We start from the raw sequence: 23,658 nt of genomic DNA on the forward strand, positions 1-23,658 counted from the left end.
GCGGCAGGAGCGGGGCACTGCCGCCCCCGCGGGTAACGGGGCTGCCCCCAGGCCTCACGCCGCCCATGTTCCTGCTACCCCCTCAGGCCTGCGGCGGCCACCCTCGGCCGGCCACCGGGCCTCCCGGGCAGCGGGGCGTGAGGGGCAGAGCCGCGCTCCGAGGCGGGGGGAGCCGGGAACAGCAGCGGGCCCGGCGCGTCCGAGGGCAGCCGAAGGAGCGCTTGGCGAGCGCCGCGAGAGCAGCCTTGGGTACCGCGAACGGCACACCTTGGCAGCTCGGGTGTTACAGAACTGGGTCGTGTCGTATCGACGAGGTGAACCTCGTTATCCGTCCTTGTGGGCTGGCAGGAAGACGTTATTTTTTAACGTGCTCTGGCTGCCGCTGTTAAGCAGTGCTGCTAATTCTCCGTAAACTAGCAGTTGCAGGAAATAAATAGCACTTCTTGACTTCAGGTGCTGTAGTTTTGCAGCCTTGCAATACTTAACAGTTTGTAGGAAAAACAAGGCTCCTAACAAGTGTGGTTCCAGGCAGTGATCTCACACAACTGCAAGTGGCATCGTCTGCTCGGGTAACATTTATACCAGGTTTGTGTGCTAGGGACGTCTATACAAGGTGAAGGGCAGGAGCAAACCAAGCTTGGCTTTTCTGGCTTCCTTCTTCTCACAGGGCGTTGATGGAAAGACTTGTGCTGCAACATAAGGCACAAATAGTTCTGGAAACCAAGCCCTCTGCTCTTGCATCCTTTGTGTACAGCTGTCCTAACCACCAAGAAAGCGCAGCCAGCTGTAAACGCAACTTGCATGACTGCAAACAGCAAAGACAGTGCTTGCTTGAAGAATGTGATTTGCTTATTTGTGTTCTGCTGCACCAAGACAGAACGTCCTTCATCCTCATCTTGGTTATTGGCTCAGTGTCTCATTGCTGCCATGGCACCATTCCCCTGCGGTGCATGTCCCCACACACCTTGTCTTCGTTTCAAGATTTACCCTAGCACCCAAGGTCCTGCTTCCGCAGATGGCTTCACCTGAGAATCATTTCATTATATTAACGAGTGTAACCTGAAACATGTGCCAGCATTTTGGAGACAGTGCACCTGGTTCATCCACCAAATGCAAGACATGCTGGCTGGAATGCTATTGAAGCTAAAATGGTGTTTAATTTGTTAGCAGGATTCAGCTAACAAAACACAATTCTGATCTTAGAGGGGATGGGACCTCTTCAATATTAGATAAAAGCACAAAGATAAGAATCACTAACTGCTTTAGAAGATCCTGTTTCTGAGCAAGGTTGTGCATATTCACTGAATTCGGGTCCTCATGTCAGCTTTTTCTACTGATGTAAAACATGAACTGTGAAAGTGCTTGCTTTCATTTATTTTCCTTTAAGAGGGATCAACATAGGTCTCTAGGGCTGTGAGCATTTTTTGAAAACCCACATAGGTATTTTTACTTTTTGTATGAAAAACTGACAGCAGTCATAAAATTCACTGTTGAGACATAAAGCACAAATTTCTCAGACTCTCAACAAAACTTTATAAATGTAGTTCATGTTTGTATTTCATTGTTGTTCTTACTACAAAAAGAAATGAGTGTAACTGCCCTCTGAAGGTTGTCTTTAATTTTTTGGGGGTACAGAAATACTGAATTTCTTTTGTCCAGGTATGCTATGTATCAGTCTCCACATGTTCCTGTAGATGTTTTTTTCATGCTTCAGTTTACAGCCAGCTGTTTAAGACACACTGGCACCACTCATACAGTGTTCCTATTCTGTGGACCTTCTTTGGGGATCTTCCTAGAGAAGTACAGGGATTTGGCTGACAAACTCTACACTTCTATTTCTGTTTAATAGTGATTTTCTGGGAAATCAGGCTATCCACATTAAATTAAGTTGGAAGAGATCCTGAAGACTGTAGCAGGATACAGTGGATTCAACTGCACATCACGTTGACAGCATAAGTGATATTGTACCAGTTTGATTAAATTTGTACAAACCAAGGAGATGTTAATCAGCTTCAAAAAGCATGAAGATTGTTTATGGATTTTGGTGGCGGGATGGTGCTGGGGATAAAAACTTAACTAGTAAGAAGTTGAGGCCCATCTAAAATGTAAGAATCAAAGTAAACCAGGGAATAACCACTTATTCGTTGAAGTATAAGCTGACTTTTAAGTGTTCCTGAGCATATAAAAACCTGGCAACAGGAAATAAAGCCTGTACCTGTGACAGGGAGAAGTTAACCTTTTATCCAACTAGTTAAACAGTATAGGAGTGCTGTCAGTCACAAGTGGTCTTTAAGTTTCCCATCTCAACAAGAATTTTAACAAGAACATGTGGAATTTAAAATAGAAACCGCCTTGGGAGACTAACAATATACCTGCTTGGTTTTGAGAGTGGAAGTTGAAAAAGAATTGACTTTTTGTTAAATGTTTAACGAGATGATTTCTGATTTAGAATGGCAGTATCTATGGCCTGCCTTCTCATGATACAAGTAGCAAAGATGAAGCTGATACGGATATGGGATGCCTCAGACTGTCTGCATAAGACCTGACATGGACACACAGTGAATTGATCCCATGACAGTGTTCTGTGTCCCAGTTGAGACACTGGTGATCCTGATGACTTAGGCGTTACATAAATTCACGACGGCCTGGGACAAGCAGGCGTTTTTGATCTCTGAACACTTATGTCTTGTTGAGGATTGTAACCCTTCTTATGTCCCTTAGTTTGAGGTAGGGGTTTGCTTTCTTCTTAGCTAGGGAACAGTTGCAGTTCTAGGGAAAAAAACATAGGCAGATTGTAGTCTGGACCATAGATTAAAAGACAATTGACTAATTGCATCCTGCCTTACTGGTACAGCAGACTGCACTCCCATCTTCTGTGGGTCATCCCTTTAGCTTACCTTCATATACTGAAGACTAATACCACTATGGAACCTGCAGCAGCAGTCACTTCAGGCCTGGTGATAACCCTCTGAAGAATCTCAGGGTATCGCTGGTAAAGCAAGCTTTCTTCACTGCCTCTGCTAAGCATAGCTATTTGTACTTAATATTCACTTAGAAAGGAGAGTTAATGGAAAAAACAAAATACTGAATGTTCAGTAAATACTGAATGAATTACATTTGAGATGAAAACCTAAGTAACAAGGAAAGCAGAAAGTTGTTACTTTAACTGGAGAAGTGCATGAGTTTATTAGGACTAAAAGCAACTTTTTTTTATCCAGCTAAAATTATTGATATAAATAGGCTGTATTAAGCTATACTAGATACAGTGTAAATGGGAATTAGAGACAGAATGTTACAGAGACAGAAAGCTGGAGATACGAAGATAACTAATTCTTCAAATATATTAAATGCAAGAAGGCTACACGTTGCTTTCTTTGGTGTATTGATTCTTAAACTTGATCTTGCATTGACTGAACTGAACGCAAACACTTGAACACAGAAACAGTATTTTACAGTTGAAGGCATATCCTCAAATAGACAGGTTCTGCACAAAAGCAGGACTGCATGTAAACTGGACTTAAAACCAGAGAGTTCTAAAAAAGAACAAAAGTCTCCGGTACATTTTTTGACTTTATCTACAGTGGCTAAATCTCTTAGTGTTTTCTATAAGTGTGCAAAATGGTGCATGCAATACCACATCAGCTATCAGATTAAGAGCAGCAGGAAAGTGCCACTTCATTGCATATGTCTAGTCATGGTTATTTTGTACAGGGCATGTACCAACACAAATAAAAATTCTTTGTCAAAAGTCACTGATCTACTTTGAGTGGGAGGCAGAGTAAAAAAGGGTCATTTCAGGTGGCTTATGGACACTTGTTCAGATGAGAGGTGACCTTTGTGAAACAGATTCTTCAGCGTGATACCTCTTAAGGTGGGGGAGATCATCACAGTGCCTTCTGAAAACTTTGCTTAACTCCAGTGGATTTTCTAATGTTGTTAAGGACTCTTTTAACAGTATGCTGAGACTTAAGTTAAATTTAGGTGCGATGAAATATTTGCCTATCTAAAAACCAGTAGACTTGCACGATCAAATAGATAAATTGTTCTAAATGGAAATTACACTACGGAGATCAACACCGTCAAGATACCAAGAGGATATTCAAATGGAAAACTCTCCTCAACTCTACTGTGCTTTGCACTTAGCACATTCCTTCTCAGGAACTCAAAGCTCTTATTACACTAATACTAGTGAATTTAGCCTCACAACATCCAGTGAGGTAGGTAAATTTACCCCCATTTCACAGATGGGAAAACTGAGGCAGAATTCTGAAGTGACTTGCCCAAAGTCCTGCAACTTGTCAGTGGCAAAACCAGGAATATATTTTCTGAAGTCCAGATCCCAGACCTCTGTCTGATTGAAGTCCCTCCCTACTACCACAAAGCAAGCAATACATGCAACTTTTTTCCCTCCTGCTGCCGTACTCCTGGTGACACAAAGGAAGTGAATGATTTTTCCTGATTGGATTCCCGCTTTCTTTGGCAAAAAGCACCCGGTTCTGTCAAAGTGCTGTATTACGCTCTTCACAGAGGAATTTCTTCTGAGGCACAATGGAAAAAAGATGGTTCCCCCATGGCAGGGAGATTGAACAGGTCCAAACAGTCTTATTTCTTGCAAAAGACCTGCTGCTTGGCATTCTTCACACGTTGTTCCTCCTTCAGGTTCTTCTGCCGCGCATGTTTACTGGAGATAAGTTCCACGTGTTCTGAGGGGAACCAGCCTCTCTCCCGGTCCGAAAGTTTGACTCCTTCTATCCATCCTGTGGTGTGGGGAAAACACAAAACATGAGGCAAAACTGCCAAACATTTTTTCATTCTTCCCCAAAAGCCCCCTCCAACAAGGCCCTAATATCAAAGAAAAAGATCTCTTTCCAGCTTCCAAATAAAGTGTCTTAATGAAGACGAAGAGTCTCTTCATCCTCTCAATCCAACAATCAGGAATGAGAGGCTCCTTCTGAAGCCTGATTGTTGTTAAAGCTTTACACTACTAGAGTAACTTCCTACCCATAATTTAAGATAGCCATTGTTCATTCTGCTCACCATCATTGCTGTACTGCATAACCATGATGATGTCTGCTTTCTCCAAAGCCAGCTCATCATTTTCCCGAGCCTTGTAAGTCTTTATGCATTGAACCTGGGGTGCATCTAAAGGGGAGGAAAGATCATAATGGTATACTAGAAAGCAAGAGTAAACCTATGTGCATCAGCCCCAGAGGAGGTAGGGGATAAAGGACTGCCCAAACACTAAAGAGCAGAGAACCGGGAGGGAGGCTACAGGTTTTCTTCCAAATATGAGGAGTAAAAAAAAAAAAAAAAAAAGATAACTGGCATAATCTGGCACTGAAGGAAAGCCCGTAGTATCTTCTTTATTTACAAAAAGGCAAGCATTCTGCCTCGGAATCATTCTGAAATGTTCCACCTCCCAGTGACTCCAACTCCCCTGAGCCAGCCCACCCCCACTGCTGTAGTAGCAGAGCAGTCTCACCAGGGCACTCCAAGAGATCCAGTTCTCCTCGCGGAGGAGCCAAAGCAGAGATCCACCTCAGCTTCTCACTGCTGGAAAACATTACCAGACAGGTGTCAGGATTCAATGTGAGGGACAGCAGCTTGATGACTGGAATGGGGGTGTGCGTGTACAGCTTTGCTTGCAGGAGGGGTCAGGGAGGGGTACTTAGGGGAAGCAGAGAAATTGGAAGTGGGGAGAGGGAATAGGAAAAGGCAAAACCTCCCATTTTTGGAGGCTGATATTATGACATAACATGATAGTATTGTATGAGCAGCTCTGATAACAGAGAGGCAAGGTGGTTTATGAGGGGCTTCTTTGGCAAGAGGAGTTTTTCAAGTCCTCTGCTCAGCAGCTGCATTTGATATTTCAGCATTTGGGTAGCCAAAGGACAACCACCAGGCTCCTAGGAGGTGTCTGGCTATGGTAATGGGATATACTGAGGGTAACCTTGAGCTCTTACTGTGTCTCTGTACGAAACAAAAACTCCACTCTCTTTCCCTGGTAATTCTGAAGTAGAAAGAGACGGAAAACATTTTTGTTTGTTCCATGCAGTTTCATCTCACACTTCTCCCCACGCACATCTGAGAAAGCAGCATGGTCAAACACAACAAAACGTCCACCCCTGTGGGTAAAGAGAAGAAACAAAACAAATGGTGAGTTTTAAGGTGATGAGGGTTACAAAGTGAGTCCATGTTGTTTTCTGATGTCAGGAAAGCAAAAAGGTTTTAATGAGTCTTCATCTGCTTCAGGTATCTTAAGCTTTGTTCTTGCTAGAAGTTGCAGAAGGCCAGAGAAGAGATGGGAGACTTAATGAAAAGGGTAAATATACTAAGCTCTGTCCTGTCAGAATTTTATTTTATAGCTTACAAACAAAACCACCCTCCAAAACTCCAACACAACCAACCAATTCCCTTAGTTTCTTGACAAACCAGTGATTTGCACATTCACTAATCTTCACGCTGTCCTTCAGAAAGAAATTATTTGCCAAGTAAAACTAGAATAAGTGGTTATTATTAAAATGTTTCACGTTATAGAGGTGGAAAGGCAGAACAGAAGTGTGCACTAGGGACCAAAAGATATCTTGTTACATCATCATATGTTGTAACTAAGAGTTGGGACTACCAGATTCCACATACTTGCATGATACTCACGTAATGTACAGTTAGGAGAGTGACTTGACAAATGCTGCCACTCGCTGGCAGGCAGAGGGAAAGGATTCTTTTCACCAAAGCACAGACCCAGAAAGAGACAAGTATTTTTAGAAGGGGCAGGAAGAATTGTGTTGAAGCACTCACTCCTTCGGCCGAGACAAGAGCAGACAGTCATTGAAAAGATGTAGGTAGATGGGCCGGGTGGTGACTTTCCATTTTGGACTCAGGGTGCTGAAGTCCAGTGCTGTCAGCTCACCACACTTTACAAGTCGCCTTGACTGTGAGATGAGTGGGAATATCTGCGTGACAGAAACAAACATTGTCAAGCATGTACAAAGAAATCAGTATCCATGAGGTTTGGATTTGCATTTTCGTCTTTCCCTAGAGGAAGTGTGCTTTCGTCTGTCCAGCTGGACAGTGTACACCACAGTCGGCACCTTTAGCTAAGGCTGACACAAATGAGTGGGCAAGGGAAGCACTGATGAAGAGCTGACCTGTGTATGATACTCTGCTTCAACAGTTCTGTGTAGATTGGAGAGGAGAACAAAAAATAAGCACCAGTGACTTTGTAAGGAAAGAGAGAAAATACATTAGGCTACAGCAAGGCCCAGGGAATGGACAAGCTCACCTTGCACTCAAATTCAATCTTCTGGCTGAGGTAGATCAGCTCTTCAGTGCTCTTCATGCGCTGGACATTTTCATTGCAATCCTTGATGAGCTGCAGTGGAAAACAGATGATCAGTGAGGTGGGAGCAGAACTGCCTGGTAGGATCAGTACTACTTCAAGGAGCCCCTCAAGAGTCAGTGTAAGTGACAACTTCTTAGGCATCCTCCTGCAAAAAAAAGTATTTTTGCAGGCAAGCATACTAAACTTCTCCATATGTACAGTGATCATCCTTCTTTCTTAAGGAAAGTATTCTTTAGATGAAGTCTCTGTGGTAAGTACTGCTTTAACTTTGGGATACTGGGAGGAATACTAGGCATCTCTCTCAGGTGACACAGATTGAACTGCTTGTCATTTGGAAGCAACTCTTATTAGATGCTCCACTGTAAACACAGGAAGCCGATGAGATAAATGTCAACCCCACCTTTCCACAACCCAGAGCTTGTTGTCAGTACCTGTGAGGACAGCACATAATGAAACAGAGGTACTTCAGCCTGTAACCTGCCTGTACAGCCGCCTGAGGTGGTACAGGGCAGCTGCCTAACAGTGTCAACAGAGATAACGGTGGCTTGAAGGCAGCTGGAGTCTAAAGATTTCAGTGTATGACATCTTGCCCACCCACCTTAGACTGCAGTCCTGAGAGCTTTAAGGAGGTATGCACCATGTTGAACTGGTCTTTATGTTTATGGTGGAGAATAGGGGAGAGATTGTAAGGAATCGAGTGACACTCCAAGAAGGTCAAATAATCACCAGACAGAACAGGAGCTAGCTAAGAGCAAGTCCACCTTATGCTGCTGTACAAATTTTAGGTAACAAGTTGTCTCAGAAGACTTTAAGTCTTGTCTCTGTAAGAAACAGGACAGAGGTAAGGGATGCAACAGAGTAATAGGGATGCAACAGAGTAATGTTTTGTCATGCCTTTTTTTTTTTTTTAAGGCAAGGTTTTCTGCAGGGGCTAGGGTGGGAGTTGATCACTAATTAGAGACAAAGATAAGGAACACAAAGGGGGAATGGTGGTTAGGATACTGGCAAAAGCAAGTCCTAAAAAAAGTACTTTGGTATCACTGATGCAGGTTCAGTTGCATCCCAGCTGGCTCCTGCTTTAGTCTTTTCTGCTCACACCTACCACTGCACATGCAGGAGTCACATGAACATGCTAATTTGTTACTCAAGGGCCCTTGTCACTGATCCTCACGACAAGGGTGAGGATCAATGAAAGGACCGGGCCACTTCAGTGCCCTGCAGCTGCGTGATGCAACACAGCCGTAAAGAGCCACAGAATATCCCGAGTTGAAAGGGACCCATGAGGATTAAGTCCAACTCCTGACTCCACACAGGGCAAACTGGAAGTTAAACCATGTATCTCAGAGCGTTGTCAAAACACTTCTTGAACACTGTCAGGCTTGGAGCCATGACCGCTTTCCTGGGGAGCTTGCTTCAGTGCTTGACCACCCTCTCAGTGAAGAATTTTTTCCTAATACCCAATCTGAACTTCTCCTGACAGAACTTTAAGCCATTCCCTTGCATCCAGAGAAGAGATCCGCACTTCTCTCTCTGCTCCCCCTCATGAGGGAGTTGCAGACAGCAATGATGCCACCCCTCAGCCTCTAAGCTGAACAAACCTAGCATCCTCTGCCACTCCTTATAAGTCTTGCCCTCTAGTCCTTTCGCTACCTTTGTTGCCCTCCTTTGGACACATTCTAATATTTTTACATTCTTCTTATACTGTGGAACCCCAAATTACACAGACTCTTGAGGTGAGGCCCCACCAATGCGGAGTATCATGGGACAATCACTTCTTCAACCAGTTAGCTATACTGGGCTTAATGCACCCCAGCCTACAGTTGGCTCTTTTGGCTGCCAAGGCACATTGTTGACTTGTATTGAGGGTATCATCAATCAAAACCCTGGATCCCTTTCTGCAGGGCTGTGGAACAGGTTGATGGCCTTACCTTTTCAAGCGCATCATAGGCCTGTGTTGCTTGCACTTCCTCCTCAGACCCAGGCCGAGTTCTCTTCAGGATATTCTGTGTAAGAAAAGATGTTTTTCATAATGCAATCAGACAAAGCTGGATATATGTATCTGGAAGGGGTAGGAGAAACAAGGAGATGCCAAGATGCCAGTGTCAAGGGGAACTACAGCAGTAGTAGGTGATGAGACGTGGAGTTAACAAGGCCAGAAATTTGAAATGCAGAATGTCACGGATAAGCTGCACTGAACAGGGCGTCCCTGAAAACCTAAACTATCATGTACAAGTTACATGGCATAGGAAGCAACCATTAATCCAAGCACAAACAGCCTTACACACAGAATTGTTCTTTGCCCGATACTCCTCCCCTCCTGTTAAAAATAGGCTCAAATAATCAAAAAGAAGGGTGTAATAGAAAGAGCTCAAAATTAATTCATTAGGAACTTGCTGGTTCCCTGTCTGGAAGGCTCGTATTAGTCAACATTGCAGGGAAAGAGTAAAGACAGGCTGCCTTCCAGAGGGCAGTCAAGGAACCCTTGCTTTGTTTTCTTAGCAGGAAGCCAAAATAGTTCAACAAAATGTAGATCAACATGTTCTGAGAAGACTCTCTAAATTATTTATTGGAGTACAACTGAAGCAGTGTTGCAACAAAGTCCTAACAAATACGCAAACTGCATTGTCTCTCGCAGGCTATCATATTCAACTCACAGTGCTGGTCTGATGCACAGCAGGCGTTTGTATGATGACAAATGGATTTGCTTTTGCAAAGGCATATTCACAGTATATGCAACAAAGCAGCTATAGAGCATCTTGCCAAACTCGTCACAGATGCAACACAAATGGCTGTATGCAGTCCTTCCACCCAGTGCTTGGAGCTAGCTCATATTTGTATGACTCTCAGACCTGAAGAAGGGCCAGCTTGAGAGAAACGATAGGAAAGCAAAGAATCACACAGTTACCTGTAGGAGGAGTTTGAGACGAGTGATGCGCTGGAAAGGAAGGATAAGGAAGGATTTCAGTGAGAGGCGCTGGCATACAGGATCACTTTCCAGTCTCTCCAGGACTTGCTGGAACCCTGCATTTCCATTTCTGTGGGGGTGGTAAAAAAAGACATCCAGACGTCAGAGCGAATACATAGTCTTCCTAGTATCAGATTTCAGTGAGTGGTGGAGTACTCCCAATACTCAGGTTTTGTCCCTGGGGCAAAAGATGTCAAGAAACTGCACCACTCTGCTGATGAAGAGCAAGTATGGATTTCTAACAGCTACAGGACAGCAGTACAACTGTTATTACATCTTTCCTTCCACAGCCCTCTGGAATAAAAGTCAGAAGTAACATCTACGTTTCAATTCCCCTTGATGAGTAGGGCACCTTTCACAGAGACATTGGTGGTTTGTATTATTCCCTTACACTGAATGGTCCAGCACCAGGGGCTGTGTTCAGGGTCTGGAAACAGCAGCTTCCCCTCTCTTGCAGCTCCTCTCAGGAGCTGCCTTCCCCCAGAATGTCCTTCTAGACACAGCCACTGCCATCCAGCTTTCCATGTTGGGCAGCAGCAGATAACAAGGCTAATGGTACGAGAGCGGCACCTGTCACCAAAGCAGCCCATCCCATATCCTTGAAGAGATGGGGAAGAAGGTTGTAGGCCCAGCACATACTGCCCTGGAAAGGACCTCCAGGATACTGTCTGTGTGGAACTGAGCCTTGCCTGAAAGGAAACAATTGCAAGACTAGATCTCTCCCAGTCAGCAGCACACAGAGATAGTGCCAGAACAGCCTGGGGGAACAGTGTCTTCTCCTGGAATCACCATAGTTTCACTGGAATTGGGTTGTTACAACAGAGAGCAGGGCAGAATTGGCAAGGAAACCCCATGCCCGATTAATGCTTGGTTGTGCCACTGGGTACAGATGAGATGTTTCACACCACCACTCAGAGCAAGAAAGACCAACAGCGTTCTCTGGCCCCAGGATTTTCACAATCCAGTTTTAAGACTCCTGGTTAGCCATTTTAAGCTTACTGATGGTAGCCACATGTTTCTTAATTACAGAATCGCAGAATGGTCGAGATTGGAAGTTTCACTTGAAATTATCACTTCCTGGTTCTTAGTAGTCTGAAAACCACAGACTGAAAACCATTATCCAGGACTGTAATTTTTGCTCTCTTCAGTAGAGGGTAGACAGAGAGAACAGCTTGCAATAGAATCAGATATTAATTATTCTCTCCCTTTCCAATGCTATGGGAGAGAAGCCTGCAGCAGCTCTGTCCTGCTGTTCCAGATGCCATTGATCTGAAGAAGGTTCCTGCCTGTTCGGGGATGTCATGAGAGCACTGGACAACAGCCTGTACCTGCAGCATTCCCCATTATTTGAAAGAGCGAATATTTGAGGTGCGGCAAGGAAGTAAGAGAGGAGAACGGTGCAACAAATGAGAAAACTTACAGTAACCGCTGGAAGGTTTGCTCCTGATATGTCTGGTTTGTTACATATGGTAGATACACCCTGCGGAATTCAGGGGCGTGTTTCAGAGCCACGTCACACACATGGAAGGTGAACATGTCCTCCTCAAATTTCTCCTCCAAGTCAAAAAGGAAACTGCAGCACATAATTGCAATGCCATAAAAGGAGAGGGAAAGATCAGTGTCATTTAGAAAAGCAGGAATGGCCTCAGTCCTCTAAAATCCCAACAGCCAACATATAAGCACAAGACAGCTCTTTACTTCTAGAGAGAGTATAATGCCTGCACAATGACAATTTAGGGCTAGATATCAGCAAGGAAGAAGCAGAGGCAAAAGACCTCTGTTCTTGAGAGGTTGTACCTCTAAAGCACTAAAGGAAACAACTGAAAATTAAGAAATCACCAGAATAATCCCACTAGTAGAAATGGAAAGGGTAGCAGCAAACCTTACTAGCTTAGTGATATGTGTAGCTAAGCCTTGGGAGAAAAGCAGAACAGAATCCTATAACATACAGGATTCCTTGCATGTGGGATCATGTCTACATTTTATGACTTATGCTCAATTGATTCACATTAGGTTCTGTCAAGTGATGGCTGTAACTTACTTCCACACCAGCACCTTTTTTTTTTTTTTTTTTGGGGGGGGGTCAGGATTCATGCAGCTGCTTCTTTTGTCTTGGATTTGGCAGGAGCTGCATTTGGTTTGGGCTGAGGTCTAGTTAGTCAAGTTTAGTTGTAGTTGAAGTCAACAGTGCATGGCTACAGTAGCATTTTGAACATTTTCATCTCCTGCAATAAGCTCTGTACACAACTGCACCATAATATCTGGGACTTAGCACCAAGATTTACATTGCCCTGTCACCTAAAAAGGCAGATGTTCTTTCAGGGCAGTGTTGGTAAGCAGTCACAAAGTGCTACGCGTGTGTATCGCGTAGTCATATCAAGGTCAGTGAACACGCAGAACAGGAGCGAGAGATGTTATTGACAGAAGTGATGGTCTGTGTCTGTGCTTCGTGAAGGGTGTTAGTCCTGGAAGCAAGGAGCCACATCTCACCTAGCGCTGACGTCGCGTACATCATGAAGGCGGGAGAAAAGCCACTGACGCTCTTGATTGGTCAGCATTGCCTGGAGCTCTGCTGATCGCTGGAAGTGATCCACCGCCACATTTAAACTGCGCAGGTAGGAAGCCTCAGACATTATCAACTCAAACTTGGCCTTGAGAGATGAAATAAGGGAACACAGCATCAGTAAACTATGCAAGTCTGTGAGTAATCTTACAGAGGGAAGACAGGGGCAAAGCAAGAAAACCTCCCAGCCCATGATGGAAGTAGTGCATCATTACAGAAAAGAGGCTTTAGGAATGAGGGGGGAACTTGCCATTTTATACTCTTTCTTTAGAAGACAGAAGTGTGGTATAACTTGCAAGAAAAATAGTTACCTACTCTAATTTTATTTTTATTCCCCCCCCAACTCCATTCTCACTAGGTTCCCCATTTTACATGCTCCCATAAATTCTCCAGCATCCACATCACCCACATTCTTCTCCTTCATCATGTTTCTCATGGTGTTGTGTTCGCTTCTTTCTCTGGGTCCTCCTATTTTCCTTACCTTACTCAGTTCCTCTCATTTTCCTTACCCAGTTTCCCTATGTTCCATTTTGTTGAAGCTATACATCTTCCTGTTTACTCTCAGCCCCGCAGCTCACACAGGTTGATTTGGTAAACTCACGTTCTGCCACAGGAACTACAATTCACTGTGGTTTTATTAGCATCTCTCAAACTTTTATGTGGGAGAATGCTGGAAGTCTTCTACTTTAATATTCTCTTTTGCATTGAACATGCTCAAAATTAATTGTTCTACCTCGTTTCAATTTCCCTGGGTCCGTTTTCATGAAGTTACTGATATGGTCCAGAGTCTACCCTTTGGCGCTCCTTTTCTCTACAACTCTGAACTTCACAAGCACTAATACCACATCCCTATACTGCTTACATGGTTAGAGCTGACCTCCGCATCCAGCCTGCATTCCCTCATCAGAATTTTTGCTCTCCACTTTAACCACCCTTCTGGGGACTCTTTCTGGACTACAGACCACCCATCTACCTCGTTACATTGGTCCATTACCTCTTGCAGCTTCTGCTCATCACGGGACATATTGAGTAGCATTCTGCTGCCCCGTATCATGGGGATGTCCTGCCAGAGGGACGCATTAGATGAGACTGACAGACGCTGCAAATATGAGTCCTGGGGAGAAAGCACTTTCCTCCGTAGCCTTGGAGAGCTCGGGAAACTCGACTCTATATCCTCTGCAAAAGAATCCACTCTCTTCTGGCTTTGAATGGCCTTGTTCAGAACCACGTCACTGTATTCCTGATACAGCAGTCTTGCTGTGAAGAGAGGCATATACATTAATACTTTCTATAGCAGCTGCTTGCCCTCTGCTTCAATCTGGAAAAAACTCTTTGTTATTGTCTCAGATTAGGATAACTGAAGTACATTAGACCACATGCACCCGCTATAAACAAAGCTCACCAGCTGCCTGAGTGTACTGCAGGACTCTGGTTTCACTGCCTCCACTGAACACCACTCTCTTAACACTCCCTCCTTGCTACCATGTGGCAGGAGCTCACTTTGTGCTCACTGCAAGGGCGAGGGATGATGGAGGAGAGGGGTCTGCTACAGCACCTGAGGCAGAAGGCACTTACAGGAGTTGATCAGTTTGGAGTGCCGGCGTTTGAAGTTCTCCATTGCATCTGCAGGTTTCTTTTCTCTGTCAGGGAATAAGGATTTGGAAACAAAAGAGTGAACAAAAACCACAGTACTGGAAATGGCTTATCAAAATCTTAGTAACAGATCTGTCACAGCAAGGACCTCTCTTTCCAACAAGCTCAAGCTCCACATGCTTGACTTCATGAAGAATAAAGTTTGGCTTAATGGAAACACTCTCCTAAAGGGACAGAAATACTTCTGTTGCAATGGGGTCCTTTCCCAGAGGGCACAGACTGAAACACAGGCCTAAGTAATTTTATTATTGCTTCCTGCTCCTTATCATCATCTGTGGTCCCTTGGGAACAACGGAGAGCATGAGGTGTCTGTGCTACACAGGGATGGGGGCAAATTCTAAGGGGCCTTTGAGAGACTTACCGCAATATAACTGTCTCTGAACTGACCGGTGGCTCCCTGTGTGTCTTGTGAGCTTCTTCCTCTGAAGGAGCAGAAGGAACTTCTGCATGTAAGACAGTTAGAAAATAAACACATAAGTCCGTTTTTAGAGTCAAGCTGCAATCCAAATGATACACAGATACCATTTACCTATACCCCACCTGAATGGAGTACAGGTACCATCCTGACCTTTATTTACAAGTCAGAAACATTCTGGTTTTAACAATCCTTGACATTACTTACACTTCACATCTGTTACTTAGCCACATTTGCTTTTCATACAAAGAAAAAAGGGTGAGACTTTCAGCAATCACAGTAACTCTTAAGAGCTTCCCTCTCCAGTTGCCCAAAAGAAGACACTGCCTGCGGGCTCTGTTTGGTGCTGCCTTTCCCCTTTCAGCAACTTGGGTCAGGCGTAAGAGGATCAACAGACCCCAAGTCACCAGTCATGTCTGAAAGTCTTATACTTTCTTTTGCGGATGTTGTGCCTCCAAAAACTCTCAGTGACTTCTGGGGCGGGAATGCTGGACATCTAACAGAGTCAGTCCTGTGAAGAGTCTTAGGAGGGATGCGGCCCGAGAATGAATGCTGTAATACAATTCTCACATTTATGTACTATGTGAGCATTAAGAAAGTGCTGCTTGAGTCATCTCCTGTTTATGTAAAATGGTGAAGTTGTGGACTTTTGTTTTCTGAGGGATTTATTTAAATAAGGTATAAAGAAATTCTGTATAAAATTCATTGGAAGGTGGAGGAGGAAGAAAGCCCAAAGACTGAGCTGCAAGTATGGGTCAGGGGAAAGACAGTACTGTTGCCTTGAATATTTTATAATTTGGAACCAAGAATTTACAGGTCACACACATGAACAAATCCTGATTCAAGTGCTGCCAAACCTTTTATGCCCCTCCACACTCCAATCCTTCTCCTCTATGCCAAAAATCCAGCATGTTGTGGAGCTTGGAAAATAAACTAAGTAAGAGCTGAGAAGAAACAAGTATATTTAAAGCTCATGTAAGACATAATAAAGAACAGACATGCATCTTGACAGTAAGTACTGTCTAAATGAGCTGCATTACAGAAGATGCATGTTTTCGATCTGTGACATCAGTGATTTATTTGGCTTTTATGAAAGCCAGGACCTTGGATTTGACAAATTTGCCTTCTTATCTGTTCTCAGGAATCCTACATTCTCAGGAAGACCATCTCTTTCAGAAGGTCAAATAGGGATTTAAAGGTGTCAGCTGCAAAAGAAAGGCAGGTAGCAAATACAGAAGGAACTAAAACATGCGGGAACAGATCCGGATGACTGAGGATGTGTGCACGTGTTTTCCTTACTGCTTGGGAATGGGCTGCTACCAGTGCAGCAAAACGCAGCGGCCATGTGATGGCAGCAGGAGGTGACGAGCAGAAGCTCTGAACTCGGCCCCACCAAGAAACTCATTCCTGCAGGTAGGGCAAAATAGCCCCTCTTACCGAGTAAGGGTGACAGATCGCCAGACACGGAGAAGGGACAAGAAGAGAAACTGGATGCGAAGTTGAGGGGTGAGGGGTCCTCACTGTTGCAGGTGTTAGTGTGAAATGAGGGGACTGAGCCCCAGCATGCTGCCCTACTCAGAACCACCAGGATGTACTGGTTACAGGGCCGTAGGGAAGAGCTAGGGAAGAGCTGGGAGCGGGGAGCTTGGGGCAGGACAGCAAGGGGCTGCAGGGCTGCAGCGAGGAGTACTACCAGAAAGGCACGAGAGCAATGCTGAGCTCTCAGCTCTCAGACCTCTCTATCACATTGCCTATTTAATTTAATCCAGTGTTTCTGGTATCTACAGTAAATTTGATGGGGGGGACTCACCCTGCAAGATGTCTGGTGGTACTGACATCCTCTTCAGGCCCTGACGGTGCCAGTCCTTGCTTTTTACTCGGCGTTTAATTGGGTTTTCTTGATTGGGTGCTGGCTCCTGTGCAACTACCCTGACCGATTTTTTGTCTGGCCAACTTGATGATTTCTCCAAGGGTGAGTGTCTGGGCACTTCCTCCTTTGGCTGAGCTACCAAGTGGTGTTCCCCACCTTCTCCTTCCAGCCTTTGCTTGATCCTCCTCTCACTTTCTGTTTTCTCTGTGAATGCCAATGGAGCTTGGACATTCTTTGAGTCCACACCAAAGACATCTGCCTCTTGCTCCCATCGCAGCTCCCCTGAGATGTCCTCCTCTTGGCAGGCCGTCCTGGTGGTTGGTGGTGATGGAGGGCTGAGCTGGAGGAAATGGATTGGATTGGTGAATGCTAGCATTGGAGGTGGCTGTGCAGAGTCCCGGCTCTTGGAGTTTGTAGATGTTATCAGGCCTTCCAGCGAGGGCCAAGAAGGGTGGTCAGGTGAAGATTTTCCATACTGTATATCCACGTGGTGGCCTGCTGTTTCAGGGCTGGCGTCAGAGGAGCCGGCCAATGCTTCATTTCCAACAGCAGAAAAGCTTTTGGCCAACAAACTGACCCCTGAGTCATCAGAAGTCTCTGTATGGGTACCTGAGTCACTGAGATCCCACTCTCTAGTTACTGGAACAAGGTCATCTTTCTCTGCTACATCTTCTCTGTGAGAAGCAGAGGCCACAGTATTAGAATCAGACAGAGAGGCAGCAGCGTGCAGAGGATGGCTTATAGTAGGGTGAGTGGCTAGTAACTTACTATCATACATACCACAGTTGAGATGTGGCCTGGAGTAGGGTACAGGAGCCAGCGGCTGGTAACTTTCAGGGGCTGGAGGTCGGGCAAGGTGATTTGTATTAAGTGCAGGGGCCTGAGTTTGCCTGGGGCTTCGGGCAAGGGAAGGAAGGCGAGGAAGCTGTTTGGCATCAGGCTCAGACACCAGAGGTAGGCTTGAATGGGATGCAGGGGACAGAGGTTGTTCTTGCTGGCTCACGGCAAAGACCATATCTTCTTCAGAGGGCCAGGTTAGGGTGCTCAGGACACTGGAGATTCTGGATCCAGGCTCTTTTTGGTTTAAACCACAGTCAGACTGATCAAATAAAGGCATTTCTTGTGCTTCATGATCCACAGGTACTCCCATTTCTTTTTGTTGGATAATGGCACTTTCTTCTGGGGGTTTTTGCTGAGTTGTCTCTGGGTGGTTCAGGGGAGTGGAAGTCCTGCCTGGTGCTTGGGGTGGTTCCAGAGGCCCTGCAATGACAGCCACAGTCCTCCTGCCCTCAGGAAGGCTCCTCTCTAGAGGAAGACAGCTTGGGTATATTACAGAGAAAGAAGATTGGCCACTAAGGTCTTCATGAAAGCCTTCCTCAGAAATAAGGAGTTCATGGGAAATGTTGGCCTCCCCTGGATCAGTACTTACACGAGCAGTTTCCCCTGATGTTGGGTCCCGCACTTGTACAGAAGCAGCTTGGTTGGCTGGCTTCTCTACAGAGTCTAGCAGTTTGTTCAGGCTGGTGCCAGGACAGTCCTCAGGGGTCAAGGAGGCCATTCTGCTAGCACCCTCTTGCTGTGGGCCAGATGTTGAAGCCACAGAGGCAAGCTCTGGAGGTAAAGCTGGAATGAAGACCTGAAGCTCAGCTTTTCCCAAATTTTCTGTAATGGGATGAGGATCTATGGAATCAGGTGGCTCCAAGTTCTTGGTACCTGAGGAAGGATGTAGAACAGAAGCCTCTGGGTTCTCTGCACTAGAAAGTGCTGCCACTCCTCCATGAAGAGCTGCACCTCTTTTATCAAGCCTCTGGACAGCCTTTCCATGCCCATCACTATGCTCATCCTCCCTGCCCAGTCTTGTCCTGTCATCCCAGTCAGCTTCTCCAATATCCTGACCACCAATGGAAAAGCGGCCAGAGTCTTCTAGGTCTTCTGCCTGGTCAGAGATATGGCATGTGTGTGGAGGCACCACGGGAGTTTCACCCACTGCATTCAGGTTATTTGAGGACAGAGAGCTAACAGCGAGTGGCTGACGTCCAGAACCTGCTTCTGTGGCATAAGCTTTCAGCAGTACATCCTCACCAGGATACTGATCCACAGAGACAGACTCCCTAGGAGGAAATGCTGATCCTGTTTGCTCAGCCAAAAAAACGTTTTCCAAACCACACAAGTCCACATTATGCCTGAGAACAGAAGATAACTCTGACCTGGAAGCTGATGCCTCCAGATTGAGGTCTTCCATCTGCAATTGTTGTTTCTTCTCATTTAGCTCCTTGCTTTTCTGATCTTTGGGCTCCAAAGATTTCCCTTCTTCCAGCAGATTCTGCAGTTTGCACTCTTTCTTCTCTTCTTCCTGCTGAAGTTCAGACACTGCCTCCTGTGCTGGTTCCTTATGCTGTGAAGTACTCATTTCTTCATTTTTTTTAGCAGTATCCTTTACCTGGAAGGCACTCTCTGTTTGAGAGGCAGGTCTGCTCTCTGTTTTTCTGTGGTTGTCTTCAAGATGAAGGCATTTAGAAGTGGATGAGTTTTCTTTAGGAACCGTTGCTGTTCCCTGCTCTTTGACCATACTGCTATTCCTTGTTTCACCAGCTGAGGTGTTGCCTTCTGTTTGTAGTGAACTTATCTGGCTGTCATCTGCTAAGGTGGAAGACAACTGATGGGAAAAGGAAGACTCTATATTCTCTTCCAGACCCTCAAGTGCTCTTATGCTTTCCTTAGTGTCTTCAGAAATGTGAGGTTTAGCCATGTCATCTATTGCTTCCTCTGAGGTAGGCTGCTCATGAATTGGTGCTGCCACGTTTTTGCTGCTTTGCTTCTGCTCTGCACCAGCATCAACCTCCTGCAAAGAATCCATGGAGAGGCTATCCAGAAATGGTTCAGCCTTATAATGCCCCTCTGAAACAGTTTTACACACCAAGAAGCACTTAGGTGTCTCTCTCTGAGAGGAAATGGCATCTGCCAAAGGGTATTTTGGATGTTGAGCCTGAGAGTTTGAGCCACAAAGTGCCAATTCTGCCTGGCTCTGAGGAAACTCAGTGCTGAGGTCCACAGCCTGCAGGATGGCACTGCCAGGGTCTGGCCCATCCTGGACTGCGCTGAGAGAAGAGTCCTGGTTGCTTTCCAGGTCAACCAGCTCTACTTGCTTAAGTTTCAGAGAACAATCCAGTCCACCCTCACTTAAAAGCATTTCTCTTTCCAATTCCAAGAGTCCCTTTTGAGGCTCTGCATCACCTTGCTCTTGTTCCAATCCTGCTGGCACTTTTTGCAGAGGGTTAGAGGGTCTGCCCAGCATCTCTGCTGCTTTCCCTGGAGCAGAAAGGCAGTCCTCAGGAGTGCTGAGCTCTGCTCCCTTTGCAGATTCAGACAGGCTGTTGCTCATTTCGGCTGATGCGTGAGGGGCATGATGCTCTCTTTCAACTGCTGTAGAATCCCAAACCTCCCCAGTGACGCTGCTGGCTTCTCGGGGAGTGGTACCTCCCTCACTGGTTTCTTCAGACTCCATCAGTAACACATCCTGCTAAAGAAAAATGCATTTTGCTGTTACTACTACAGAATGATACAGTGGAGCTAATCAGCTTAAGAGACTTTTCAAAACAGGTACTAATGCAGCTGAGGAAAAAAAAAAAAAAACAAAACAATACAAAAAAACATACTCAGTGGGTGGTAAGAGTTGGGAAACAACTGAAAGTAAACAAAACACCCAGTGTAAGCTTGCAGTATGAGAGTAACACCAAAATAAATCGACTAGTGTCTTTTTAGTTTTACATGCAAATCCAGAAAGTGACTTTGGTCAAAGAACAGAGATGATAATCTCTCCTAACAGCCACAATGCAACTTATGGAAAGTGCTGGCCATGGCTAGCTATCTCAAACCCAAAAGGGGATACCAGAAGGCATTCAGACAACGAGAAAATCATCAAAATCTCCATTTATTTTTGCAGGGCATGGTAGACAAATACTCATGGCCTCTTCTAGCTGCTAGCTGAATTTTAAAGATCTCTGATTTCAACAGGCCCTTGCCTGTACTTCAGAGCTGAAGGCTGTCTTTACAAATCTCCGTACACATGTGCACCACAGGGCCTTATTGCAACTGATCACAGGAATTGATTAACAAGACAGCAGTGTAAGAACCTGATTAACAGATAACTAGGACATGACACAAGACACAAGATATTTGAAGGCTGTAAACCACATGGGTTGAGAGGAGCACCTCTGGTGCCTGTGGAAGTGTCTACAGACTACAAAGAGAAATTGTATCATCATTTAGTCTACTCGGGGGGGGGGGGGGGGGGGGGGGGCAGTAGGAAGTCATCTCAGGCTTGTTGGATGGTTTCCTAAAGGATATAATGGAATTTCCCATCCATTATTGCATTTGCAGTTCAGACATGACAAAGCACTAGGGAATGTACATTTGGGAAATGTCTGCAAAACGGATGGTAGAATCTGATTCACTACTTTTATCTTTCCGGCTTCTACCTATCCCATGACCCACAATCCCTACCTTAAAAGACATGAGAAAGAGACAAATCTTAGTGGCTCTCCTCTCTTTTCTTCTGCCTCTGGGACACTTTCTTCAGTGTTCCAGCCTGTCCCCCCTATTCCCTATCCCCTGCTTATCAGAAATGGTTTATAAATTACTGCTTCACATACGCTGGGTACCCTCGCAGTCATACCACAGCTTGTAATTTAGCCCCAAAGGATCTCCTGCAATGTGTAGCCACAGCCAGACTTCCCCCTGAATAAAGCTTCAGTGTTGTCCTCCTTTAACCGACCTTACAGATGTCTGCGTTTCCAGACATGAATGCATCATCCTGCATCTTTTGGTCTGAGAAACCATTCCACATATCCTCAGGTAAAAGCCGGCTAGCTGTTTAGTGGCAAAAAAAGCCCCAAGGCCTGGCTCTGAACCATTCAAAAAACTCATGCAAAAATATTTCCCTTTTCTTGCTCAAAACTAACAACCAAATCTATACACTATTTCTTCCTCTGGCATTCCAAATTTCCCTACTATTTTAAGAACGGCATTTTTTCCAGGGTTTCAACTGCTGTTGAGGGGGGTGCATGTGTGTGACAATTTCAACTTGGGAGACTCACAAACAGAGAAAGGGAAGTGTCTTCACGGAAAGAGAAATCTTTGAGATCAATGGCAATTTCCTTGTACTGAAGTGACTCTATAGTCACAAGTAACACTTCCTGATCCCACACAGAAAGTAAAAGCAATAAAGGTATGATTACATCTGGACTAATTGTCCCAGTTAACTCCATGGCCAAGGCATGCCTGACCCGAAAGCTGGTTTAGCTTATATTTTTCTTCATGTCACATGAAACAGAACACCTGCTCTGAAAGCAATAAGCCCATGCTCTGGAGTCAGAGCTGAAGCATTGCATACACTTCAGTTGTGGGGACTGTCATCATCTTTAGCTTTTTTAAAAAGCAGGGAAAAATTGAGTTAACTCATTAATTAACTTTGCTCCCAAGTATTTTTTCTCATGTAATTTTTTTATTTTTGTTTATATTGGAAAGAATCTTTCTTACAGCACTGGGCCAAAACTGGGATTATTTAGCAATCTGGACACCCCGAACACCCCCCTAAGCAGAAAGTAAGTAGTTGTAAACAGGTAATAACAATAAACACCATGTTTCAAAGAGATATGTCTATTCCGAAAGTTCCCATGGGACTTTCTGCCACATTTTACTGCTATCAGCTAATAGTAAACTACTTCGGTGCTGCTAAACCATGTTTTGAACCTGTTGCACATGGGAACTGTTGCACAGGACTGTCAGGAAGAAGCTCCAGCCCAGGAAAAAAAACAACCAACAAAAAAAAAACCCCAAAAAACCAAACAAAAAAAAAAAACACAAGAGCTTGGCAGAGCACAAGAAAAGAGCCGGGTCATACACTTGTAAGCAGCCACCTTGCCCAGGGCAGGATCAACTTCACTTACGCTGCCCCCAGTAGGTACATCTACCCCTTCTTTAACAAAGGTTCCATGATCACATCAGGTCACTCTTGTGCTACACTGCTCTTAACAATTCCAGCTACCTAAGTGAGTCTCTTCTGCTAATGACTAGAAAAGTGTTACTTCTCACACCTAATACAGTTTTCAAACATGGGCTCCCCAGGAGCAGAGACAACTGTTTAGGGGGACAGGCGGTCTAGGACACAAGCTAATGGCTAAGGAACATTTACTACTACTAAGGACAGGATGGCCCATGAAGAAGGGTCTGAATAGCAAAATCCTCAAACTCAAGCCCACACTTTGTGAGAGGAAGAAGAATTGTTGCTCACTGTGCTGTTACAGATGTATACAGCACTGATTTTCCTCTTATTAAGCTCAAGGACCCAGTTTCCACTTCCCTGGCTCTGTTGCAAGGGATTTGGACAGGTGAAAGGACAAGTTTAAAGCTGCATTTGGAGCAGTTCCATGATGATACTGGGAGACAGCGTAGAGGGAGGTGCACAGGAGATCAGTGCTGGAAGCTGCCAAGTGAGATTTGTCTCCTCATATTACTGCCAGGTGTTTTGCACACCTCAGGGAAAGCAAGAGAGAAGCTTTGGGAAGTGAGGCAGGAGAAGGGACAAACTTTCTGCAGAGACAGTGGGGGAGGACTTAACTAGTCTGGGGAACAGTTAAGTTCCTGCTTGAAGACTGCTGCACTGTAATGAAAGAGGCAGATACCTCTGCAATAAGGATTTCATGGAGATGGGAGAGGAAATAAAACAAACCTGGCTACACCTGTAGCCTTCACATACAGAGAAGCTACGTACAAAGCCCGGCAGTTACCAGAAGAGACTGCCTACGAGCATGGCCATGTTATGCTTCCACCTCAGGTCAGCTTGGTCCTC

General features: G+C 45.0%; 1 protein-coding gene across 8 annotated transcripts in view; it reads right to left on the bottom strand.

Annotated features, from left to right (window-relative positions):
• Positions 1–3,157: 3,157 nt before the first annotated feature.
• Positions 3,158–23,658, bottom strand: part of ARHGEF5 (Rho guanine nucleotide exchange factor 5) — a 36,848-nt gene continuing 16,347 nt past the window's right edge. For 6 of the 8 annotated variants that reach the window (XM_040594967.1, XM_040594959.1, XM_040594961.1 and 3 more), the window contains 14 exons: positions 16,749–20,328; positions 14,885–14,966; positions 14,446–14,510; positions 13,865–14,127; positions 12,798–12,958; positions 11,728–11,880; positions 10,248–10,377; positions 9,271–9,345; positions 7,283–7,372; positions 6,799–6,953; positions 5,964–6,125; positions 5,483–5,553; positions 5,038–5,142; positions 3,158–4,757 (listed from right to left, as the gene is read on the bottom strand). In XM_040594967.1, coding sequence (XP_040450901.1) covers positions 4,603–4,757; positions 5,038–5,142; positions 5,483–5,553; positions 5,964–6,125; positions 6,799–6,953; positions 7,283–7,372; positions 9,271–9,345; positions 10,248–10,377; positions 11,728–11,880; positions 12,798–12,958; positions 13,865–14,127; positions 14,446–14,510; positions 14,885–14,966; positions 16,749–20,313 — 5,232 coding nt within the window. In that variant the 5' untranslated portion in view covers positions 20,314–20,328 and the 3' untranslated portion in view covers positions 3,158–4,602. The remainder of the gene's footprint in view (positions 4,758–5,037; positions 5,143–5,482; positions 5,554–5,963; positions 6,126–6,798; positions 6,954–7,282; positions 7,373–9,270; positions 9,346–10,247; positions 10,378–11,727; positions 11,881–12,797; positions 12,959–13,864; positions 14,128–14,445; positions 14,511–14,884; positions 14,967–16,748; positions 20,329–23,658) is intronic. The other 2 variants (XM_040594962.1, XM_040594966.1) reach the window with 1 other exon arrangement.

Source organism: Falco naumanni, chromosome 5 (assembly GCF_017639655.2).
Source record: "Falco naumanni isolate bFalNau1 chromosome 5, bFalNau1.pat, whole genome shotgun sequence".
NCBI classification, from domain to species: domain Eukaryota; kingdom Metazoa; phylum Chordata; class Aves; order Falconiformes; family Falconidae; genus Falco; species Falco naumanni.